Source organism: Mustela nigripes, chromosome 1, assembly GCF_022355385.1.
Source record: "Mustela nigripes isolate SB6536 chromosome 1, MUSNIG.SB6536, whole genome shotgun sequence".
In the NCBI taxonomy this organism is placed as follows: Eukaryota; Metazoa; Chordata; class Mammalia; order Carnivora; family Mustelidae; genus Mustela; species Mustela nigripes.
In genome coordinates this window covers 58,600,979-58,622,804 of record NC_081557.1, presented here as the reverse complement: position 1 = coordinate 58,622,804, position 21,826 = coordinate 58,600,979, and the positions used below count along the sequence as shown (strand labels likewise).

Below are 21,826 nucleotides of genomic sequence, written 5' to 3'. Positions count from 1 at the left end.
ATCGAACCCTGCATCAGGCTCTCTGCTCAGCAGGGAGCCTGCTTCCCTTCCTCTCTCTCTGCCTGCCTCTCTGCCTACTTGTGATCTCTGTCTGTCAAATAAATAAATAAAATCTTTAAAAAAATAAAAATGCTTTAAAAAAAAAGATACATCCTAACTGTAGACATGGGAATGGAAAAAAAAAAAAGGGTGCATCTTAAAACTGATTAAATATAGTATTTTTAATCTCATTTTACAGATGAGGTAACTGAAAGAAACCTAAAGAGTTGAAATAATATTCCCAAGGTCACACAGCATGGGTTCTGAATTCAGTTCAGTTCAATCTGGCCTTGTGTTGCAGTAGCCTCCCACTCTCTGCTCTGTTCAAGAGACACACAGATGAGTGAGACTCTGTCCTAACCCTCGGGGACTGAGCAGTCTAGAAGGAAAATAGACCCACAGGCAAATCAACTAAAACGTAGCCTGCTGGATGCAAGAACAAGTCTGTGGACAAGGTAGCAACCTGGCTGGGAGAAGGGAGTAGAGAGCCCTCTCTGGATAGGCTCAGGAGGGTTTCCAGAGAAAGTTCTGAGTTTCATAGAATAGATTGAAAGTTTACAGAATGCTTATTTCTATCTAGTCAGTGCTTTGACTTCTGAAATACTGTTAAGAAAAATTCTTGGCTGAAAAATTCCTCTGCAAGGTGTGAGCTGAGGTAGAGTGTTTGAGAGAAGAAAGGTGTTCCATGGCCCAGCTCATGCGCCTGCTTCCAAGGAGAGGCAGGACGCAGGAGAAGCTGAGGGATGGAGCTGAGTCCTCAAGCTGTGAAAGGACTACTGTTAGAGATGCAGTGCCCCTCTAAGAGAACGCGTGAAGGACACACCTGCTCAGTTGGGTAAGGTCAACAGGTGAGCTCCCACTCTTACTTCTCAGCTGGTGGATCTGAGGGAATGGTAGATCTGAGAGAACTGTCCATTCATCATCTCCTTTCGATTGCTTGATGGGGTTCCTGTTCTGTGATCCTGTAGCCCCACCACCACCACACTAATTCCTATGACAGCATTGACTGAACTCAATTTTAACTATATTTGGGGCTTTGGCACTGGCTGCTCCCTCTTCTTAGAACACTGTCCTCAGATGTCTTTGTGATAACTCACTCGCCTCCTTCAAGCCTTGCTCCACCTTTCTCTCACTGAGTCCTACTTGACCGTAGTCCCTGCTCAAAAATGCAACCTTCGCCACTACCACAGCTCTACTGTCAAAAAATCCTGATTCCCCTTACTCTGCTCTATTTTTCACTGTCCTGTGGCAAGGATCAACTCACATTATACTGCACGTATTGCCATGTTCTCTCACTAGAATATAAGTCCCATGAAGGCAGGAATTTTTGTCTATCTGCTTTCATCGATAGACCCCAAGCTCCTAGAATCATCATTGGTACATGCTGGATAAGTATTTGCTGAAGGGATAAATGAATGTGTGAGTTGCTGAATGAATATACCCTTAGCTCTATTCTCAACCCAACATAAAGCTCCATGAGAACAGGAAACAAGCCTCTTGTTCACTGCTGAGTCCTCGGCAAATAACACAGTGAGTGGCACATAGTAGCCCCTCTGTAAACAATATTGCATTAAATGACTATTATTTCATATCCTTGTGTGAAAGTTAAAATACATCCCGAACTCAATGTTTTTACCTGGGTGGAGAAGGAAGCGTCTTCTATCTGTCCTCAATCAAAAAGTGATAAGGAGAGCATCTATGGACATAGGTGAGATTTCGAGGTGAAGTTTTCCCTAATTCCAGATGTTCCATTGCCTCAATCCAGGCCTGTTGTTCCCATCCAGTTTTCCGAAAACTCAAAAGACAAAAAAATGAGCCCAGTATCCAGGGGAGCTGAAGTGATAGTCCAGCTGCCTGGTTTTGTGATACGTGAATTTCATCACCAACCCTGACGAACTAACTAACTAAGGATTTGGGGTAGTCATGTCAATGTTCTTGGATGTCGTTCTCCCCTTTTCCATATGCTCATGAGAGAAATGAACTTTCTCCAACATCTCTTCTAAGCCAGGCAACATACCAACTGATCCCACTTGTCAGTCAGTAGATACTTAGAGTGTTATTAGAAGGCAGAAACTTGCCTTGCTTTGCTTGTGCTCTGATGAGCAACTCTAGAAAAGAAGGGATGAAATTTATAGGGGAAAAATTTAGATTTTATACTCAGTTAACAAATATTGAGCACCTATTGGGTTCTGAAATGTCTTGTATGTGTAATTCCCATAAAGACTCTATTGGATAGAGATCTTGCCTCTCATTTCGCATCTTTGGAGACCTGGGGACAGAGATGAAAAGCACATAGCTTCTTAAATAGCAGAGCTGCTACTTGAACCCAGGACTATCCGATGTCCATTTCTCATGGTCTTTACATGGATCTTCTATAGAAAAAGTTAAATGTTTAAATGATAATTGTGTATCAGCAATAATGAAATTCTGTATCAAGATATTTCCTGGAGCATCAGAGGACTCAATTGGTTAAGTGTCTGACTCTTGATTTTGGCTCAGGTCATGATCTCAGGGTCATGAGATCAAACCCCACATCAGACTCTACACTGGGCATGGAACCAGCTTGGGCTCTTCTCTCCCTCTCCCTCCCTCCTTAACTTCTCTTGATCTTTTAAAAAAAAAAAAAAAAAAAGATACTTTTTTTTTTTTTTTCCTCTCAAGCAAGCTTTTTAATTTGTGGCAGTAAAACCCTAAGACATGAATACCAAAGCTTGATATACATTTTCAGCTTGGATCAGAAATAAAAGGCTGTAGTCAGAGCTATGTCAGCCTTTCAGAAATATCTTGATTAATGTATTTTGATTGCCTGATAAGCGACGCCAACACATAAAGGCTTTTAGAACTGTCCTAAAGCCTGGGCTCTTCATCCTGGCCATGTTCCCCTTCCTATATTTCAATCTCCAAGTGGTCAGTTGATGGCATTTGTGGGGAAAGACAATGATTTTAAGATGATTAATTTTTTAATTTTTACAGCCTCACCCAGCCCTGAAATCCAAGTACCATTTGCCATGGTCTGTCAAGCCTTGCCTTTGGGCAAGTTCAGATCTGCCTCTGCTTCCCTCAGATGCGGTCCTGTCAGTAGGCACTGCCGCGTAAACCACTCAGACAGATTGCTGGGACAGCCTGAGAGAGAAAGCAGGCTGCAGTGGGCCCCATCCCTGGAGACTCTGAGGATGCCTTGTCTGAAATGATCAGCACACAGGCCTCTGGACACCGGAAGTCTGCTAACACTGTGTCCCTAGGGGACGGGGAAGCGCTGGTGACTCAGGAGAGACTGAGAGAAAGAATTGTTGCCCCTGGAAGTCATGCTTCTTTCCTGATTATCATCAAAATACCCCAGCTGTGGAGAGGCCCAGGCTGGGAGGACCTCCAGTTGGTGCCCAGTTAGGTCCATCTTTAGTCATGACAGTGACTGCCTGATTCCTTGGGTGCAGTAGAAGTTGACAGCTTCCCAGTACCCTCCGGACATAGCAGGAAGCTGTGGCATGAAGAGAAGTGTATCTTTACAGAGCACAGACCTGCCTTACGAGGTTATTAATGACAAAATGGCATAACCCATGTGGTACCAGCGTCCATGGTGCGTGGTGCATTTACCCTTCTATCAACTGGAAACAATGCCTGTACCTTAAGGAAGTAGAATATCTTAAATTACAGATAAGAAATACCTAGAGCAGTGCCTGGCACCTTGTAAGGCCTACTGTGTGCTCAGTAATTACTGAGAGATAGTATCTTGGTCAGAGCCCTCTTAGCAAGGATCAACGGAGGCTAATGTGTTCTCATCCACTAACACCGGTTCAGGCGGGTAGATTCAACCACCCCTTTTCACTAAGGACAATTCATTATTGAAATAGATGGGGAATTGAGTGGCCACACCAGACCTCCATCAGCCTAGTTATGATGACCAATCCACAGGCATACGTAGGATTTCTCAAGGAGGCAAGAAAAGTAATCAGTACAGAGCTGTGTGTTTCCTTCTACCCTGAGATGAATGCATTCAGACGTGAGAGACAGCACATTGCGTGGATCTTCATCATCTCCCAGGAAGGGTAGGGAAGCCAGTGTGGATGCTGCTCAAGCTTTTCTGTTGTGTCCAGTTGTCCGTGCCTTCACAAAAAAGAATGTACCCCAAAAGAAAAGAAAAGAAAAGAAAAGAAAGAATGTACCCAACTGAATTCCAGAGATTGGCCAACGAGAAGTAGAGGCAACAAATGTAATAACAGAAAATAACTTTTTTTTGGACATCTGCTATGTGGTAGGCCCTCAGGACAGCAGGAATATGAACGTCCCCTGTTCCCCATGCATATACAAACTAGAATTTTCAAGGGCTAGAAATCATAGTACAATATGATTTAAGAGCCTAGGAGAGGGAACTTTAACTCCCAGTGAGGGTGGAGGGAAGAGAAAGAAGGTCTAGGATTGATGGAGGAAATGGCACAGAGCAGAGCAACTTTCACAAGGCAGACACAATCCTAGGAGACACACATCCTATCAGCTGTGTAGAAAGTTGACCTGATTTCCCCTCAGTGTCTTGCAAGACAAAGGCATAGAACATGACAGCTGAAACATGCTTTAGAAAAGTGCTTTGTGCCTATTGATTACATAGGAGCTGAAGCCCAAAGAGGTTAAGTAACTTACTCAAGATATTACTCAAGATCACATGGTGACATTACGTTGAAGCCAGAACCAGAGCCCCCTCTCCTCACTCTGCCCCAGCTTCTCCCTACTTCCAGGGTGCCATCTCTGTTCTTTAGAGATGTTTGTTTGTTTGTTTGTTTGTTTGATTCATGAGGGTGCGAATGCATGCTTTGAAGAAGGAAAAACTATTAGAAATGGCTGGTTTTTAAAATAAGAGCACCTAAATTTCAGATCTGTCTGCTCCCAGTGCTGATCCCTTTCCCACATCCCCCTGGCAGGAAAATGTTTTGAGAACATTAACTGCGTGGGTATTTTTATGTTGTATTTTAAGAACACTGTATTAGGACCTCCTGCCAACATACAGAAATAACTCACTCATTCCTAGTGTAGGCAAGAGGTGAAGTAAAGGAACTATTGGTTGGAAGTTGGTGTGCTAAAGGCTTTTCCTATGTCATCTCATTAAATCTCGCCAAATGTGCTGAGACCTAGGGATGATTAAGCCCATTCATTGATAAACCAAGGCTCAGATTGGTTGTGGATCAATCCCAGTGATGCTCAGGTAGAAAGAGGTGGACTCACTTGAATGTGTCTCTTCACTCCAATATCTACACTTCTTGCACTATCCTCAGCTGCATACCTTAGCAATGGAAGAGTGGCATGGAGTAGAGAACAGACTTTATCCTCCACAGCTCTTCTTTCTCCTGCTGCATAGAGAGGTGAGAACCTCTAATCAAGCAGAAGCCTCAACTTCTGGAGAGAAAGAAATTGAGTCCAAGCACTCTTTGTGGGTCTTAACAATGTCATGGAAACAAAGGCTTCTTCAGCCCAAACAAGTTCACTGCACAGAAGGTGTGCAGCTGATGGTTGATTTGTTCATTTATAAAGCATCTGCAAGGACTGTGCAGACGCTGGACCTGGGAGCCCCTGACCTTCAGTGGCTTTAATCCAGTATAGGAGGTGAGACACATTCCCATTCAAGACTAGACATTGCAGGCTTCCCAAGAAAGGTCCAAGCAGAGTGCTTTACAACTTCTGAGAAGAAAAAAGCTGCTTCTTCCATGCCTCAGTTTCCTTATCTGAACATAGGAACAAATAATATTTATCTCATAGGGTTTCTGTGAGAATTGATTAAAGTAGAAGTAAGAGATTAAAGCCCTGAATTTTTTATCTGCAAAGTAGGAATAATCATACTTACATGTCACACTTATTTATGAGGACTCAGTAAGATGACATTATGTAACACAAAGGTACTTTGCACGTGGCTGGCCGACAATAGGCACTCTGTGGGCTGTTACTATTACTGCTGAGCAGTTGTTTTTATTCCAAAGAATCTTTGGCAGAGTCATCTAACTGGTGACCTTTGCCTTCTACCTGTCCTCTCTAAAATCATCCTCTTTCTTGTCCTCTGTTACTAGCTTGCTGTTGCTGCTTTGACAAATTACCTTCCTCTGTCTTCAAATCCATCAATGGCCACCATGTACCTCTCATGATACATCTCTCTGACCTATTCTTCTGCCTTCTCTTCTACTTTTAAGGACTCATATGATTGGATTGGGCCCACCCAGATAGTCAAGGATACTCTCTCCTTACCACTTTCGCCATAGAAGATAACATATTCTCAGGTTCTGGGGATTAAGGTGTAGACATCCTTGCGGAGAAGCAGTTAGGGAATTATTTTCCCTACCGTATCTTCAGTAACCATGAGACACATCAAGAAATTTTTCCAGTTCTGAGTGGTATGGTCCTGGGGATTCTCTTCACTCCCGTGATTCTCTGCTGTAACAACCTCAAAGTGGTTCAGCCAGAACTTGATCCTCTGCCCAATACAGAAAACACATGTGCTCTTGTGGTCCATGATTATTAAATATTACTGCAGCCTAAGCTCTGTAGAAAATGAGGTTGGTTTTGGTTGGAGAGGGTTGCTTGCAGAAACAACATATGGGTTGGTGAAGCAAGTCCACAGGTCTTGGAGGCAGATGGTTCTTGCACTCGGTCCTGCCTTGTCACGTGCTAGCTGGTTTGCCCCCAGACGTGTTGCTTCAGTGACAGAAGTCTGTATTTCCTCCTCTGCAACATAAGGCTAATCCATGCATTGTGGGGCAGTTATGAGAACTGCGTGCCATCCATAAACTGCTCCTATCTCTCTCTCCTGACGTCTAGTCCATGGTGTCATTATAAATGTGATCACCACCAAATCATGAAATCTCTGGAGATACAGTCTAAGCACAACATTCCTTGTAGGGAACTGCAAGCTGAATTCTACAGCCAGGAGCATGGGCTTTTGATTCCGGCACATCTATCTATATTTGAATCCTGGTTCTGCGACTTAATAGCTTTTTTTCATTTCATCTGTTTGGGTCTCATTTCCTTTATGAGATAAAAAAAAAAAAAATTGGCATGGCAAGATTGTTGTCACAAATCAAAACAAAATGGAACTCCTTCTCTGCGGGCGTTGGGCCTTTTGCAGGCTTTACCCTATGGTGGGCTCTTCGTAACAATCTTTTGAGTTAATGCCATCATTCTCTGCATTTCATAGCTGAGGGAATAGTCATCTGTGGTGAAGAGATCGTCGAGAAGGTTAGTGACGTGCCCCAAATTCACAACTAGGAGTGGCAGAGCTGTGATGTAAACCCAGGTCTCTTCTCTCTCCAAAGCTTGGCATAGAACCCACATGCTGCCTTGCCTGACTAGTACATCGAATGAGATGATAGCTCTAAAGTCTTTAGCACATTGTGGGGCACTTCAGTACAATTTCCATCAGCTGCTCAGGTATCTCCCCATATATTTGCATAGCCATGAGGGTGAGCAGTTGCTTTGCTCCCCTTCCTGGACTTCCCCAGTTGGCAAAGGGCCAGCACGTGGTGAAATGCAGGAGGGCCAGGAGGGATGGGAGAGATGTTGCATTATTCCTCTCTAATTCTATTTGTCTAATGGACTTGTTAAAAGCACCCTGGGTGGAAAGTGTGAGTCTTAATGGCATTTTATAAAAGTTGCTGTGATGAATTAGCACATAAAGCAAATTAAAAACAGCTTATCGTTTTTTAAATTAGGTGATGGGGCACTGTAGCATTTCTCCCAGACATGAAGACCCATTAATATCCAAAGGAGCCAGAAGCTGCCGAAATATATCAGCTGCTTGTTTTCAGGGACCCGACAAGTCTAAAATCAGTGTAATCCTAGAGGGGCAGATTGTCCAAGATAAATAGAAATGGGTAGACGTGTGTTATTGAGCCCCTTCTTTGGGGACACCTATGCTGAAGGCAGGAGGGGGAACCTTCCCTCAGGGATTCTTGGGGATGGAATGGAACACAGTAGATTGAATGTCTGGCCTGGTGGGGACCACCGGAAAGTCTCTCCTCTCCTCCCTTACACATGGGGACACGGGCTTGAGAGAAGCAGGCTTTCAGAGTTTGTCTGAAACATGTCCACAGAACCATGGTGAACATCTACTTTGTGCCCAGTGCTGTACTGGACTCAGAGGATAGAGAGGGATTGTAGCTGTCTTTATACACAGTCCACAAGACGGCTACTAATGGCACAGTGGGGACCCAGATCCCCTATTCAAGACCAGCCCATTTTCAGGAAAACAATTACAGTAGTAATAGTAGCCACCATTTGTCGAGCCCAGCCCATGTCAAGATGGTGTCACCGTACTTCCATAGATTATTTCATTTAATCCTCACCACAACTCTTTGAAGTATTTGGTGTTATTATAGGACAGTTTCACAATTCAGAAAACCTCAAGGCCAGAGAAGCTAAGTAACTTGCTTGAGATCACATGGTTAAAAAGTTGCAAGCCCAGGCAGTCCGACCCTAAACCCTGCCTTCTTGGCAACCACCTGCCAGCTTTCCTGATGGCTTTTCTCCCTCTCTCCCCACACTTTACATCCAGAAGGAGCCTGGAGCTAAACCAGAGATTCAAAGACTCTTAAGATAAAAGAAATACTGAGACGAGAACTGAGCAGTAAGGAGCTTCGGGGACATGGGGGCAGGAGATGGGGGAGATTGGTCAGCCTTGAAGGGAGGTGGACAGTTCCTGGTACTGCTGAATTGTGAGCACGGCCTGAGGACAAACAGGCTGGGAAACTGAGCCTTACGATGAAATGTCCAAGGATGTGGATTTTGGAGTATACTCTCGCTGCGGTCTCCACCACTTGCGTACATATGACCTGGGGCAGGTGCTTTAATGTCCTGAGCCTCTTTCCCTCACCTGTAAAATGAGGATACTAATGTTTACCTTCAGGTTCTTATGATGTCAAATAAGACAACAGTACAGAGTGCCAAGCTACCTAATCCGAGCATAAGTAGTGGTAGCCCTCGTGGTCATCGTCCTTACCACCTTGTCACCACCTTCAGACTCAGGTGTGGGGGTGGGGGACAAAGTGAAGAGCATTGCAGTAGGACTCCAGAGCAGAAGACCAAAACTCCAGCCTGAGGCTGCTGACCCTTACGTGCTGAGGTCAGTCTGTCCCTCATCTGTATAAAGGGAATAATATGATATCCTTCATACCTTCTTTGTTGGAATGGATTGAGGTACAAGTGAAGTAGTATATTTGAAAATGATTTGCAATCTTTTGACCCTCAAGACAACCCCCAGGGTCAGTGATTCACTAGGAGGGCTCACGGGATTCAGCCTCATCATCCTGGGGACTATGAATTATTACGAGAGGATACAAAGCAAAATCAGCAAAGAAAGGATTGAGGGACAAAATCCAGAGGAAACTGGTCACAAGCTTCCAAGAGCCTTCTCCCAGTGGAGTCACAAGGCACATGCCTAATCTCTCCAGCAGCAAATTGTGACACCAGGTATAAAATGTCTACTAGGGAAGCTCATTAAAGACTCAGAGTCCAGGGTTTTTATTGGGGGCTGATCACGTAGTCGCCATCTGCCTGGCCCATATCACGATTCCGGACTCACAGAGGAAAAGCAGATGTTCCATTTAAATCTTGTTTATACAAACAGTTTAGGCGTGGTGAGCCATTCCTAATAGGAAAAAGTGAGAACCTTCCCAGAAATCTAATTTCCCAGATGTCAGCCAGAAGCCATCCTTGTGGGCATGTCTTTTTAAGGAGAGCAGTCTCAAGCTTGCTCTGTTAGCTCTCTTTTGCACAGAGTAGACTCTATAGAAAGGATTTGTGTGAATATCCACTCACAGGAGAAAGGCGAGATGATAATGACCCTTCGTAGTTGATGATTATCCCTGTGCGCCGGGCATTGTCGTGCATGCTTTATTTTACAGGTATTACCTTAGGTCACAGCAATTTCATGGTGGGGGTACTGTTACCATTGCTGGTGTGTAGAAGGAATCTGAGGCCTAAGAAAGGTGAAGTAGCCTGTGTGGATAAAGAGCTGCATGACTGGCAAGAAGTAGTAGAACCAGGAAAGGACTCTTAACAGTGTGACCTCAGAGCCTGCATTCTTAACCCCTACACTCCAGCTGCTGCACTGCACCTCCTGTGAGCTGGGAGCTTTGTATGTCTTATTAATGTGCACAGCAGCTCCGTGTGAATGTAGTTATTGGACTCATTTTACATTACAAAAACCTGTGGCTCCAGCGTGCTAATTCATTTATGTCATATCGCCCAGCCAGAGAATTGACGACGTCCGAAGTGGACCTCTGCCCTCCGTTGGCCCCTTTATGCTTGGGGGGAGCTTTAGCCAAAGTCTTTGGTGGGGAAGATGCAGGTGGTCAAGGTGGAAGTGAATCATTCTGGGAGCTTCAAGTGAGAAACTCCCCCCCGATGCCATGATTTAGGGACAGAGTTAGTGGAAGAAGGAGCTGTGTTGCAAGTAATTCAAATTTTCCTACAATATCTGAGCTCAACCTGCTGTCTTCAGCTCTTTTTGGTTGCCATGGCAGCAGATGTGACATTTTTTTAATGAGGGGGAAAAATGAAGAAAGGAAAAGAACCATATTTGGTCCTCAGTGATCTTAGAAAAAAAACCTGTTCCCCAGATCTCTCTAGTTTTGCTTGCATAGTAGTTACACTCGAACGAAATTACCAGAGTGGAATCAAAGGGGAAATAGCAGGGAGGTGGCAAAATCTGCTTCTCTTGAGAAATTGTGTGTGGAGTGTGTGTGTGTGTGTGTGTGTGTGTGTGTGTGTGTACGTGCGCTCGTACTTGCTGTATATGTGGTGGTGGTTTGCAGCGGGGATATAGAGGAGAAAGCAGACAATGTAAGATTTGATACAAACTGTCAGCTACTTAAGGCAACACCTAGCTACTAAGATCTTGGTCATCCTTCCAGTTCTCTTTGCAATTCCCCCACCCCTCCAATGTATACCTGTTACAGTCTGTTTGGCTTAGCGAAGGCTCAGCATGTGCTCTTCAGTGAAGGAAACATGGTACATAAAGCAAGAATTACAATTCAGAGTGATGAGTGTGAGGCTGAGGTAGGCTTAGCATTCTGTGCAAGCAAGAAGATTTGTCTTATTCATATAATCTTGAACTATCTGTAGACACACATGTAAACATGGGTGTCATTATATTTTTTCATTATTGCATTTTGAGCACTTAATCATGTCATTGGCTTAACCCCTGCCACCACTCAGTTTATTTTATTTTTTTATGTTCTTGTGGTTTTAATAGCATCTTTCTTAAAAAAAAAATTGAATTCCAGTATAATGAACATACAGCATTATATTAGTTTCAGGTGTACAATACAGCGATCGAACGGCAACCATTCAACTTCAGTAATGGTCCAATAGTCCAGTGAGTGGAAGGATCATCCCGATGGGATGACATTTAAGTTGTTACCATTTTTCCCCATCCCAAAAAAAGACTTCTATGGACTGATACATCTGAGAGGGTTTGTTCATAACACAGAATGCTTCTTTCAGAAAGATGCTTATGTTTCTCTTCATTATTTCTTTCTTTGTAGTGAATTTTAACATTTGAAGTGGGAGGGGAAAAAATCTCAGGTACTAACTCCCTTTGCCACATCTCCCATTATCACTTTGCCACATAGGATCGTCTCCAAGAAAAGAAACAATACCCCAGTTTTAGGAGCCCGGAGGATGTCCCTACAGCCTCCAAGGAGAAGCAGGAACTAACGTTGATTTGTGGCCACAGTAGGGGGGATGTAGACTGAAATCCCGAGAGTCAGTCCTTGGTGCTGGTACCAAATGGATGAAGGATTCTCAGGGCATGAGGGGGTAATCAAAATGGAGAATTCGAAATCTGTGCTGCAGAGGTTCCTAACGACGTTCTCTCTTGCCATTTCTACAGAGCCATGTTTGACTATGACAAGAGCAAGGACAGTGGGCTGCCAAGTCAAGGACTTAGTTTTAAATATGGAGATATTCTCCACGTTATCAACGCCTCTGATGACGAGTGGTGGCAAGCCAGGAGAGTCACGCTGGAGGGGGACAGTGAAGAGATGGGGGTCATCCCCAGCAAACGGAGGTAAAAATGCCTTTTCTATTTTAGAATGTTTGCTTTTAAGCAATCTGGGGAGTGGAAATGAGGGAAGATAAAGATATGGCAAACTGTTCACAAAATAACCATTTGAGTGGGATAGTCTGCGGGGAAATTGTCAGTGGTGACAGGTGACATGAATTAAATATTCTCACTCTTCCAATATTAAGGTTTTACCAAAACTGGTGGCTGTGGTAAGGCAGAAAGAAAGAAAGGGGATCTGCTTACACCACCTTCCTAAACCGTTTACCAGCATCCACATGTTTGAGATTATCTTGTCAGTACACTGACTTACACACTCAGCTGTATTCCAGAGGTTCACATTCACCAGATAACTTTACAGAAAGGTCAGGGTGAAAGCCCAGTAAAGTACAATTTCCTAAGCAAAGGTCCTACCATGCATTATGTTGAAACACTGATGGGAGACAAACTAAAAACCTTCATTCCAAACTGAGATGCTTGGGATATGAGCTCTCGAACCTGTGGTGAGGTCTGAGACTGGGTTTATAACTGGTTTTTACTATTTTAGTGACTCCTGTCCCCCCACCCCCACCCCACGACTCCCCCCTTCACTCAGTCAGATACTTAGTTCTATATGTGTTTCCTGAGTCAAGAGTACCGTGCTCTTTCTCTTCTAAACATTTCTTCAGCTAGGTGGGAATGTACTTTGGAACAGCCAACTCCCTCGTGTGTCCCAGCAGCTTCTAGTCATCATGACCCGGGAGGAACTTTCCTTCCCATGAGCCTCTTTTTGGCACCAAGATACTGTCCATGAAACACTGTTGTCTGTACCACCAGGAAAAAGATACGGTTATGAAATTAAAGTCAGGAAGAATGTTTATTCAAGGCAGTCACCAACTTTTCTCAAGCTACAGGTTTCTCCAAGGGCTTTTCTTCTTCTGTCCAAATACCCCAAATACCTCTGTGAAGAGTCCTCAGTGAAGCTGATGCTCTCATGCCGTGACCCAGCGACTGAGCCAGCACAAACCGAAGTAGGAAGGTGTCGCTTACCCCAATAATCACTCTGTGGGGTGTTGGCACCCCAGAGAAGACTGGTCCCCCCACGCTTTTCTGCCTGCGGCCACACAGCCCAGAAAGGAATGCAGGGAGAGGGCAGCAGGCTGACTGTCACACAGCGACTCCCTCACGGTTAGTGGGGAGGAGTCACAAAGAAGCCACCAAAACTCGAGAGAACCTCCCTGTCCTCTGTACCCCTGGGTGGATCGCCCACCATCACACTGTTCTTGGGGTCTCTTTAATTTCTGGGCTCCAGACAGCTGGGTGGCTCAATCCATTAAGCACCTGCCTTCGACTTAGGTCATGATCCCAGAGTCCTGGGATGGAGTCCTATCTGACTCCCTCCTCAGCAGGGAGCCTGCTTCTCCCTCTGCCTACCATTGCCCCTGCTTATATGTTCTCTGTCTCTGTCTCTGTCTCTGTGTGTCTCTCTCTCTCTCTCTCTGACAAATAAATAAAATCTTTTAATTAAAAAAACTATAAAAAATTTAAAAACCTCTGGGCTCCCCAATAGTTGCCTCACATTGCTTTGAGAGGACATTCTGGATTTGTACTCTGGCTTGTAGGGTTTTCTCAAAGGGTATATATTCAAAGCAGCGACTCTCAGCACTAGTTTAGATTCTGTTTTTCCATTTCCATTTACTTAAAAAAAAAAGAGTCAAGACAACGTGCATTTTGGGTTGCTTTGATTTAATTCATCAGAGCTGTCGGAGCGGCTGCTCTGAGAAGAAAGAGCTATCTTACTGAATATGGCCCCAAGGATAGAAGCAGAGCGGAGGAAGGAAAGCTATGTGGGAAGAGATTTCTGCTCATTTTAAAGGAACTCTTTTACTAGTCAGAGCTGTGTAGAGATGGTATGGATTACGTGGGAAGATACTGAACCAGAACTGTGGTTTTCATAGCAAGGGAGCATTATAAAAGCTTAGATGTGCCCGCTTCCTCCCTCTCGGAGCCTCTCCTCTGTGTGTGCACAGGCATGCACACACACATGCGTGCGTACACACACACACACACACAAATACTCTAATTCCATCCATCTGGAGTGGGTCCTGGAAATCTCTATTTGTTTGTAAATCCCTCCGGGTGATTCTGATAACAGAAGGTCTGGTGTCAGGAAATATAATAAACGGGATTCAAGCTTTGGATAGAGAGTTGAACTATGCAATTTTCCAGGCCCTTTCCAACCCAGAAGTTCCATGATTCTAACCAGCCCTGTCAATAGCCCTTCATTTGTTCAATTATACTTCATTTTCCCCCCAAGGTACATTCTCAGTGCTATTCCTCTTGAGGCAATTTTCCACCTCCTGGTGGTCCTTCTTAAGTTGGCTATCTTTCCTATTTTGGATAAAAACCATCTTAACAAATACACTACAACAAGCCTGAAAAGGAAGTTTGTCTAGTGACTCCAATGTTGATATTTATTTGCATTCTAATCTCGTGAATGTTATCCGCATGTGTGTGTGTGTGTTTGTGTGTGTGTGTGTGTGTGTGGCTATAAATGAGTTTCTGTCAACTTTTCTCCTTAGAATTTAATCCTTTCAGAAAATATTATTATTTTAGATGTTTCTATAGCACATTTCATTGTAGGCAAGTGGGAAATTTTTGAGAATTATAGAAAAGAAATAAAAATCATTTATAATCTTACCCTATGAAGAGTTCTTATTGCAGGGCTTTCTCATTTAACACTACATTTAGCATCTTACAACTCTAGCTCAGAATACGTGGGAGCTGGTACAAATAGGATTTACTTTTAGACTGGGGTTAAGTTTTTCAGGCTTTAATTCCTTGCTAGCCCCTTTTCTGAGTACAGTTCAGCTAGTAGAACTGGTCTGGGAAAATCTCGTAATGGATAACATCAGGGCATGACTTGACCCTTTACAAAGATGCTTCTCTATGGGGAAGGGGGCTGGGAGAAGTGGGGTGGAATTATGGACATTGGGGAGGGTATGTGCTTTGGTGAGTACTGTGAAGTGTGTAAACCTGGTGATTCACAGACCTGTACCCCTGGGGATAAAAATATATGTTTATAAAAAATAAAAAATTAGGGCGCCTGGGTGGCTCAGTGGGTTAAGCCGCTGCCTTCGGCTCAGGTCATGATCTCAGAGTCCTGGGATCGAGTCCCGCATCGGGCTCTCTGCTCAGCGGGGAGCCTGCTTCCTCCTCTCTCTCTCTGCCTGCCTCTCTGCCTACTTGTGATCTCTCTGTCAAATAAATAAATAAAATCTTTAAAAAAAAAAAATAAAAAATAAAAAATAAAAAAAATAAAAAATTAAAAAAAAAAGCAAAGATGCTTCTCTATGGATGATCCCATTTAATCATCCCAATGAAACCGTGATGGAGAGTATGAAGATTACTTCCACCCTCTTTCTTTTTTTGAAGATGATGAAGAAATTTTAGTTAAAACACTCCTGGAACATGCTAGACACTGTTCTAAGCCCTTTACAATGAGCTCGTTTAAACCTCATTACAACCCTTTGAGAGATGTTATAATAGTATGTGCATTTTACAAAGCAGAAGACTGAGGCATAGAGGGGTTAATTAAATTGCCTGAAATTGCCCAGCAGAACCAAGATTTGAATCCAGGCTACAGAACTGATGTTCTTTTTTTTTTCCTTTTTCTTTTTTTAGTGAAGGGGAGAGAAAGTAGGAGTGGGGACAGACAGCAGGAAAGGGAGAGGGAGAATCTTAAACAGGCACCACACCCAACATGAAGCCCAACGTAGGCCTCAATCCCATGACCCTGATATCATGACCTAAGCCAAAAGCAAGAGTTGGACGCTTAGGGATGCCTGAGTGCCTCAGTCAGTTAAGTGTCTGCCTTCAGCTCAGGTCATGATCCCAGGGTTCTGGGATGGAGCCCCGCTTTGGGCTCCTTACTCAGTAGAGAGCCTGCTTCTCCCTTTCCCTGCCACTCCTCCCCCTGCTTATGCTCTCTCTCTCTCTCTCTCATTCTGACAAATAAATAAAAAATAATTTTTTTTAAGAAGGAGTTGGATGTTTAACCAACTGAGCCACATAGGCACCCCAGCAGAATTGATACCCTGAACTTACATGCAGTCCTGCCTCCCCAAGTTACAAAAGTAAGACTTAGCAAAATTTAAATCAGCAAGCATGGTTTGAGCAGTGTCTGTGTGCCAAGCACTGTCATTGGGTCACTGGAGCCCAGCTGGAGTCACATGTTTGTGGGACTAAACATGTGACTAAGGCATAGCCACACTGTGATTCCATTAATGAAGGCTCACAGTAACTAAAGGTGCTGTCCTAGTCAGCTTGGACTGCCATAACAAACCAAAGACTGGGTGCTTTAATAGCAGACATTCATTTCTCATAGTTCTGAAAGCCTAGAGAGTTCAGATTCAAGGCACTGGTTATTTGGATTCCCAATGAGGGCCTTATTCCTGGTTCATGGATAGCTTTCTCGCTGTACCCTCACATGGCTAAAAGAGAGATTATTTCTCATGTCTCTTCTTATAAGGGCACTAATCCCACTCATGAAGGCCAACACATTCAGTCCATAGCAGGAGTCAAGGGATATGGAAGGACAGGAGACAGGGAGACCAGTTCTATCTGATAATGGCACCAACCCTGTGTGGTGGCAAGTACTATCAAATACAGAATTTTATGATAATAGCACCAACCCTGTATGGTGGCAAGTACTTTCAAATACAGAATTTTATTTCATCTTCACAAAAGCCTTATAAGGACATTGAGGGTCCAAGAAGTCAAGTAACTTGCCCAAGGGTCCACAACCAACCACTGGCTGAACCCAAGTCTCCCTGATAGCAAGACCACATGGCTTTCCACTATGCCAAGAGTCCATTAGAATTGTCAATTAGGAGTTCTTCATATGTAGCAGATACTGTGCTAAACAATTTTTGTATTATCTTCTTTAACATTCACTGTAATTTTTTAAAGTCTGTCTATACTTTCAGTTTACCAACATAAATCCTGAGATCCTAAGAGGCTGAATGACCTGCCCTGACTCACAGAGTTGATAAGTGGCAGATGTAGGATTCCAGCCCAGACTTGTATGATTTCAAAACCTGGGCTCTTAGCCTAGAATTGCTGTTTCCTGAGACTGAGTAGTTTTTGTGAGTGGCCAAGATATTATTTGTTCCACAGTCTCTTAATTCATCGCCCCATACTGATGGCCCCCTGGGCTCTCAGAGGACAGGTTTGTAGCTAGCACTGCATGAAGGTTTACTCACCTAACCTTCACAGAGAGCTTGTGGCCAATCACGTGGACCGCATTTCTATCCTTGCAGAGCACGGGCACAGCAACACCCAGCACTAAATGATTATCCTGCCATCCAGTGCTCCAAGCCTGACCTCATTGTGTGTTTGGCCAGGACCTGAAAATGCCAGATGGGAAGTGGGTGAGAGGGCAGAGGGAGACCACTGGGCTCGTGGAAGCATGACCATTTGGTACTCCCTGGAGATGCTAACTGTCAGAAGCGATTGCTCAGATTTTGCCATCCAGTGTACATTTTCAGTATTTTGGTCAGTGACCAAACTGGGGTGGAAAGGATTATTTCTGCTTAAACAATCTAATTAATTGCTTGCCTCTTGAGTGTGAGAGAAGTAAGGCAGTACTTCTCCTTTCAATTCAGTCTTTCTATATAGGTGGTCCGCCATTCCCTTAGGTAAAGGCTAGTGGGCTTTAATATCATCTACTTCTGCTGAAGGAGTCTTACTTAAATAACACAAATAGGGAAGGTGATGCTAAACTTAGATTCTTACCAAGTGAAAAAGTCATGAATTGGTAAATAATTTTTTTTATTGAAAACACTATTCGAGGGTAAGTCAGTTAACTCTTGAGCCTCAATTGTCACAACCAGGTCAAGAATGCTCCTTGAGGGTTTATTCATGCATTTGCTCATTTGTTCATTCGTTTATTCAACAAAGATTCTTGAAGTTCCTACTATATGCCTGGCTCCATCTTAAGCCCTGGATCACTCTACAGTTATTGGTAATATAGGCAAAGTGCTTAGGACAACATCGAATACTTCGTACACACTCAAATGATGGGTGTTTTCCTTTCTTCGCATTTGAGCTTTTAGTTCTTGAAAGAACACACCATTATTCAGAGCGCTGACTTATCTATTGCCAGCCCTGACTCTCATTTGAGCAATAAATTGTCCACCTACATCCCAAGAAGCACCAGAAGAGAGGAAGGGTTTGGGGTAGGTAGGAGAAAACGAGCCACAGCCAACTACCACTGAGAGAGTTAATCAAGATGGGCCCCGTGATGGGAAAGCAAAACTATGATGGGGTTACAGTGAATGAAAAAGACTGCCAAGGAGAGAAAGTAATTCAATATGTATGATATAATTCAATATGTATAATGCTGCATACAGTCATTTACCTAACCTAATTCAAGATTAAAATTTATTCTAAATTTTAAAGCCCAGGGGCACCTGGGTGGCTCAGTCCGTTCAGTGTCTGACTCTTGATTTCAGCTCAGGTGGTGATCTCAGGGTCATGACAACAAGGCCTTCATCGGGCTCCACACTGGACATGGAGTTCGCTTAGGATTCTCTCTCTTCTTCTCCCTCTGCCCCTCTTTCCTCTCCCCAGCTCTCACACTCTTTTTTTTTTTTTTTTTTTTTTTGACAGATCACAAGTAGGCAGAGAGGTAAGCAGAGAGAGAGAGGGAAGCAGGCTCCCTGTTGATAAGAGAGCCTGATGCAGGGCTCAATCCCAGGACCCTGAGATCATGACCTGAGCCGAAGGCAGAGGCTTTAACCACTGAGCCACCCAGGCACCCCCGGCTCTCACACTCTTTAAAAAAAAAAAAAATGTAAAGCCTAGCCTGTTAGAATATGGTGTTATGTAAGTGATTATATGCTTGCATTTGGCTATGGTTTATTTAATTCAGGACATTTGGGATATGGATGGATGCAATGGAGAAGGCTGGTTATCATTTGTGAAAAACGTAATACAGATTTCTGAAGAATTGTATTGGCCTTCAAACTGTGTATGACTCATCCAAAATCTCATTTGTGTTGAGAATTCCCACTGCAGAAGAGAGACATGGAAGATCCTGAGTGCTATTTCCCAAACTGCATAGATGTAAACAGACACTCAGGTTAGCTTTTAGCAGCTGTGTGTTCAGGCCTTATTTCTACCACTTGTTAAACTTGGCACGCTTCAAGTCTCAGCTTTCCCAGCCATCAAATGGGGGTCAGTCATACCTACATCACTTGGTCATTGTGAGAAGCAAATGAGAGGATATAAATGTACAGGAAGTTTTCACTAATAATTATATGTTAAAACTTTGGCCAACACTTATATTATCATTATTATCATTCATGATACTTCCAACCCCAAGAGAAAACAAAACTTTCTGACTTTGTTCATGAGTGAGTCAAAACCAGGCCACCTACAGTAATACTTTAAAAATTGTGGCTTCTTTTCTGTTGCCTGTTTAAAGATTAATAAACCATAACAAATAATAGGGGTACGTGTGTGTGTGTGTGTGTGTGTGTGTGTGTGTGTGTCCGTGTCCATCTGACTTAACATTCTTTGAAACCCTGTTAAGATGGAAGAGATGAATCACTAAAGATGGCCTAATAGGGACATTTCTGAAGGAATCTGAAAAGGGTGACCTTGGAAACCATGGGGTAAAAATTAGAATGCTTTATCCAAGCAGTTCTTAGAATCCTGACTTCAGCCTCATATATGTTTTAGACCCCTGTGAGTTCTGTGGGTTTGTGCAGAATTTTCTGTAGAGCCTGATCAAAAACCACGGAGCCTCCGCTTGTCGTGTTAGCATCATCCAAGGTACTAGTGTTTCCCATAATTATCCTGGTTAATGCAAAGAAGCCAGAATAAAGCCAGGGCTGTACGCACAGTTTTAGAAGGATCCGAAGAGATGAATATGAATTACCATTTGCACTTGGATTAAAACCGAGAAGAGCTGAAGATGCTCAGAACAGGCATTTTCTGAGTGAGCATCTCTCCACTTGGCAACTTACCTTCCCTAAAGTCTTCCTGGTGCTCTTCCCAACTGTTGTATGTAGAAACTCTCAGTGGAACATATTGCTTTAATATCTGAGGGTTAAGATATGAAAATTTTTGTTTGGCTGTTTCCACTCAGATATTCTCCTCTTGCCCCAAAATATATTCTGAAACTCTGGTTCTGTCACTATAGAAACCCCGATCTGCACTGTGTTTCAACTGGGAACACAAAAGAGCTCTCAGTTAAAAAGCAATATGTTGTTAATTATTGATCTATGAATAGCTTAGATTTTATAAACCATTAATTTCTGTAGATTCACGGTTTTTCTCTTTTCTTTCCCCGTTTTTGAAATTCGAGTTGGCCATATTTAAACAAGCCATCGAGTCAGAACAATGCATGAAGGATTATTTTAGTGAACAGTAGTTTATTGAGGACTTGCTCCAGGATGCTGCTGAGTGACATGTGGGTTTGCCCTCAAGGAACATCCAGCTTTGTGTGTGCACTGGGAAAATAAACACAAGGAAAGAAGAGATGATACCAACATGAAGATACAAATAAGTCCTGTGGTGTTTAAAGGAAGGAGTGATCATGTCTCACTAGAGAGATGCCCACAAACAAAAAATCAAGGAGATAATTAGCTTCTCTTTACCTCTTTTTTTTTTTTTTTTAAAGAATCTATTTATTTGAGGTGCCTGGGTGGGTTAAAGCCTCTGCCTTCGGCTCAGGTCATGATCTCAGGGTCCTGGGATCAAGCCCCACATCGGGCTCTCTGCTCAGCAGGGAGCCTGCTTCCCTCTCTCTCTCTGCCTACTGCTCTGCCTACTTGTGATCTCTGTCTGTCAAATAAGTAAATAAAATCTATTAAAAAAGAATTTATTTATTTATCTGAGAAAGAATGGGAGAGAGAGAGAGAGAGCATGAGAGGGGAGAGGGTCAGAGGGAGAAGCAGACTCCCCACCATGCAGGGAGGCTGATGTGGGACCCAGTCCCGGGACTCCAGGATCATGACCTGAGCCGAAGGCAGAGATCTCAGCCCACTGAGCCACCCAGGCGCCCCTCTAACCCTATCCTTCAAATGGGCACACGTCTTACCAATTTTACTTTACTGCTGTTTCTCAAGCCCTTCCCTCCCTTCCACCTCATTGTCATTCCTTGCCTGGGCTGTGGCAGTAGCTTTTCAACAGAACTCCTGCTTCCCACTGTCCCTTCTCTCCTGCAGCCTGTCTTCTTCCTCCACCACAGTCATTTATTCCAGTGCTAACCCATTTGATCCCTCCTCTGCTTTATATCCTCTTGGAACTCATGAGGATTCCCCAAGGAAAAAGCCCAAGTCCTTAGTGTGCATGGATATTTTTATAAGGCGGCCCCACCACCTCACTTTCATACATGCCATCCTGTATATACCCTATAGCGGAATCTTCCCGCAGTCTCTTACTTGCCTATTATCTTTGGGTCATAGTATGTGTCTCCTGTCCCGTAAATTCTCCCTGAACTTTTCCTGCCAACAACCTCTTTCTCGTCCTTCAAGCTTCACATAAATTGACACCTCCTCCAGGAAGCCAACCCCAATGCTTTCTACCCCTCCTTCTCAGCCTTCAGTGAGATAGATGCCCCCTCACCACTCCCCCCGTTGCTGTCAGGAGTCTTTCTGTGCAGCATATCGGTCTCTTTATGTCTTTGTTCCTACCAGGAGCACATTCCTGGGTGTTGATTGCAGTCATGGTTTTTCTTTTTCTTTTTTCTTTTTTTCCTTT

At 43.6% G+C, this 21,826-nt stretch overlaps 1 protein-coding gene across 17 annotated transcripts in view; it reads left to right on the top strand.

The window, feature by feature from the left end:
* The window catches only part of DLG2 (discs large MAGUK scaffold protein 2), a 1,549,658-nt gene that overhangs the window by 1,467,841 nt on the left and 59,991 nt on the right, over positions 1-21,826 (top strand). For all 17 annotated transcript variants that reach the window (XM_059411961.1, XM_059411989.1, XM_059411997.1 and 14 more), the window contains one exon: positions 11,906-12,082. In XM_059411961.1, the coding sequence (XP_059267944.1) occupies positions 11,906-12,082 (177 nt within the window). The remainder of the gene's footprint in view (positions 1-11,905; positions 12,083-21,826) is intronic.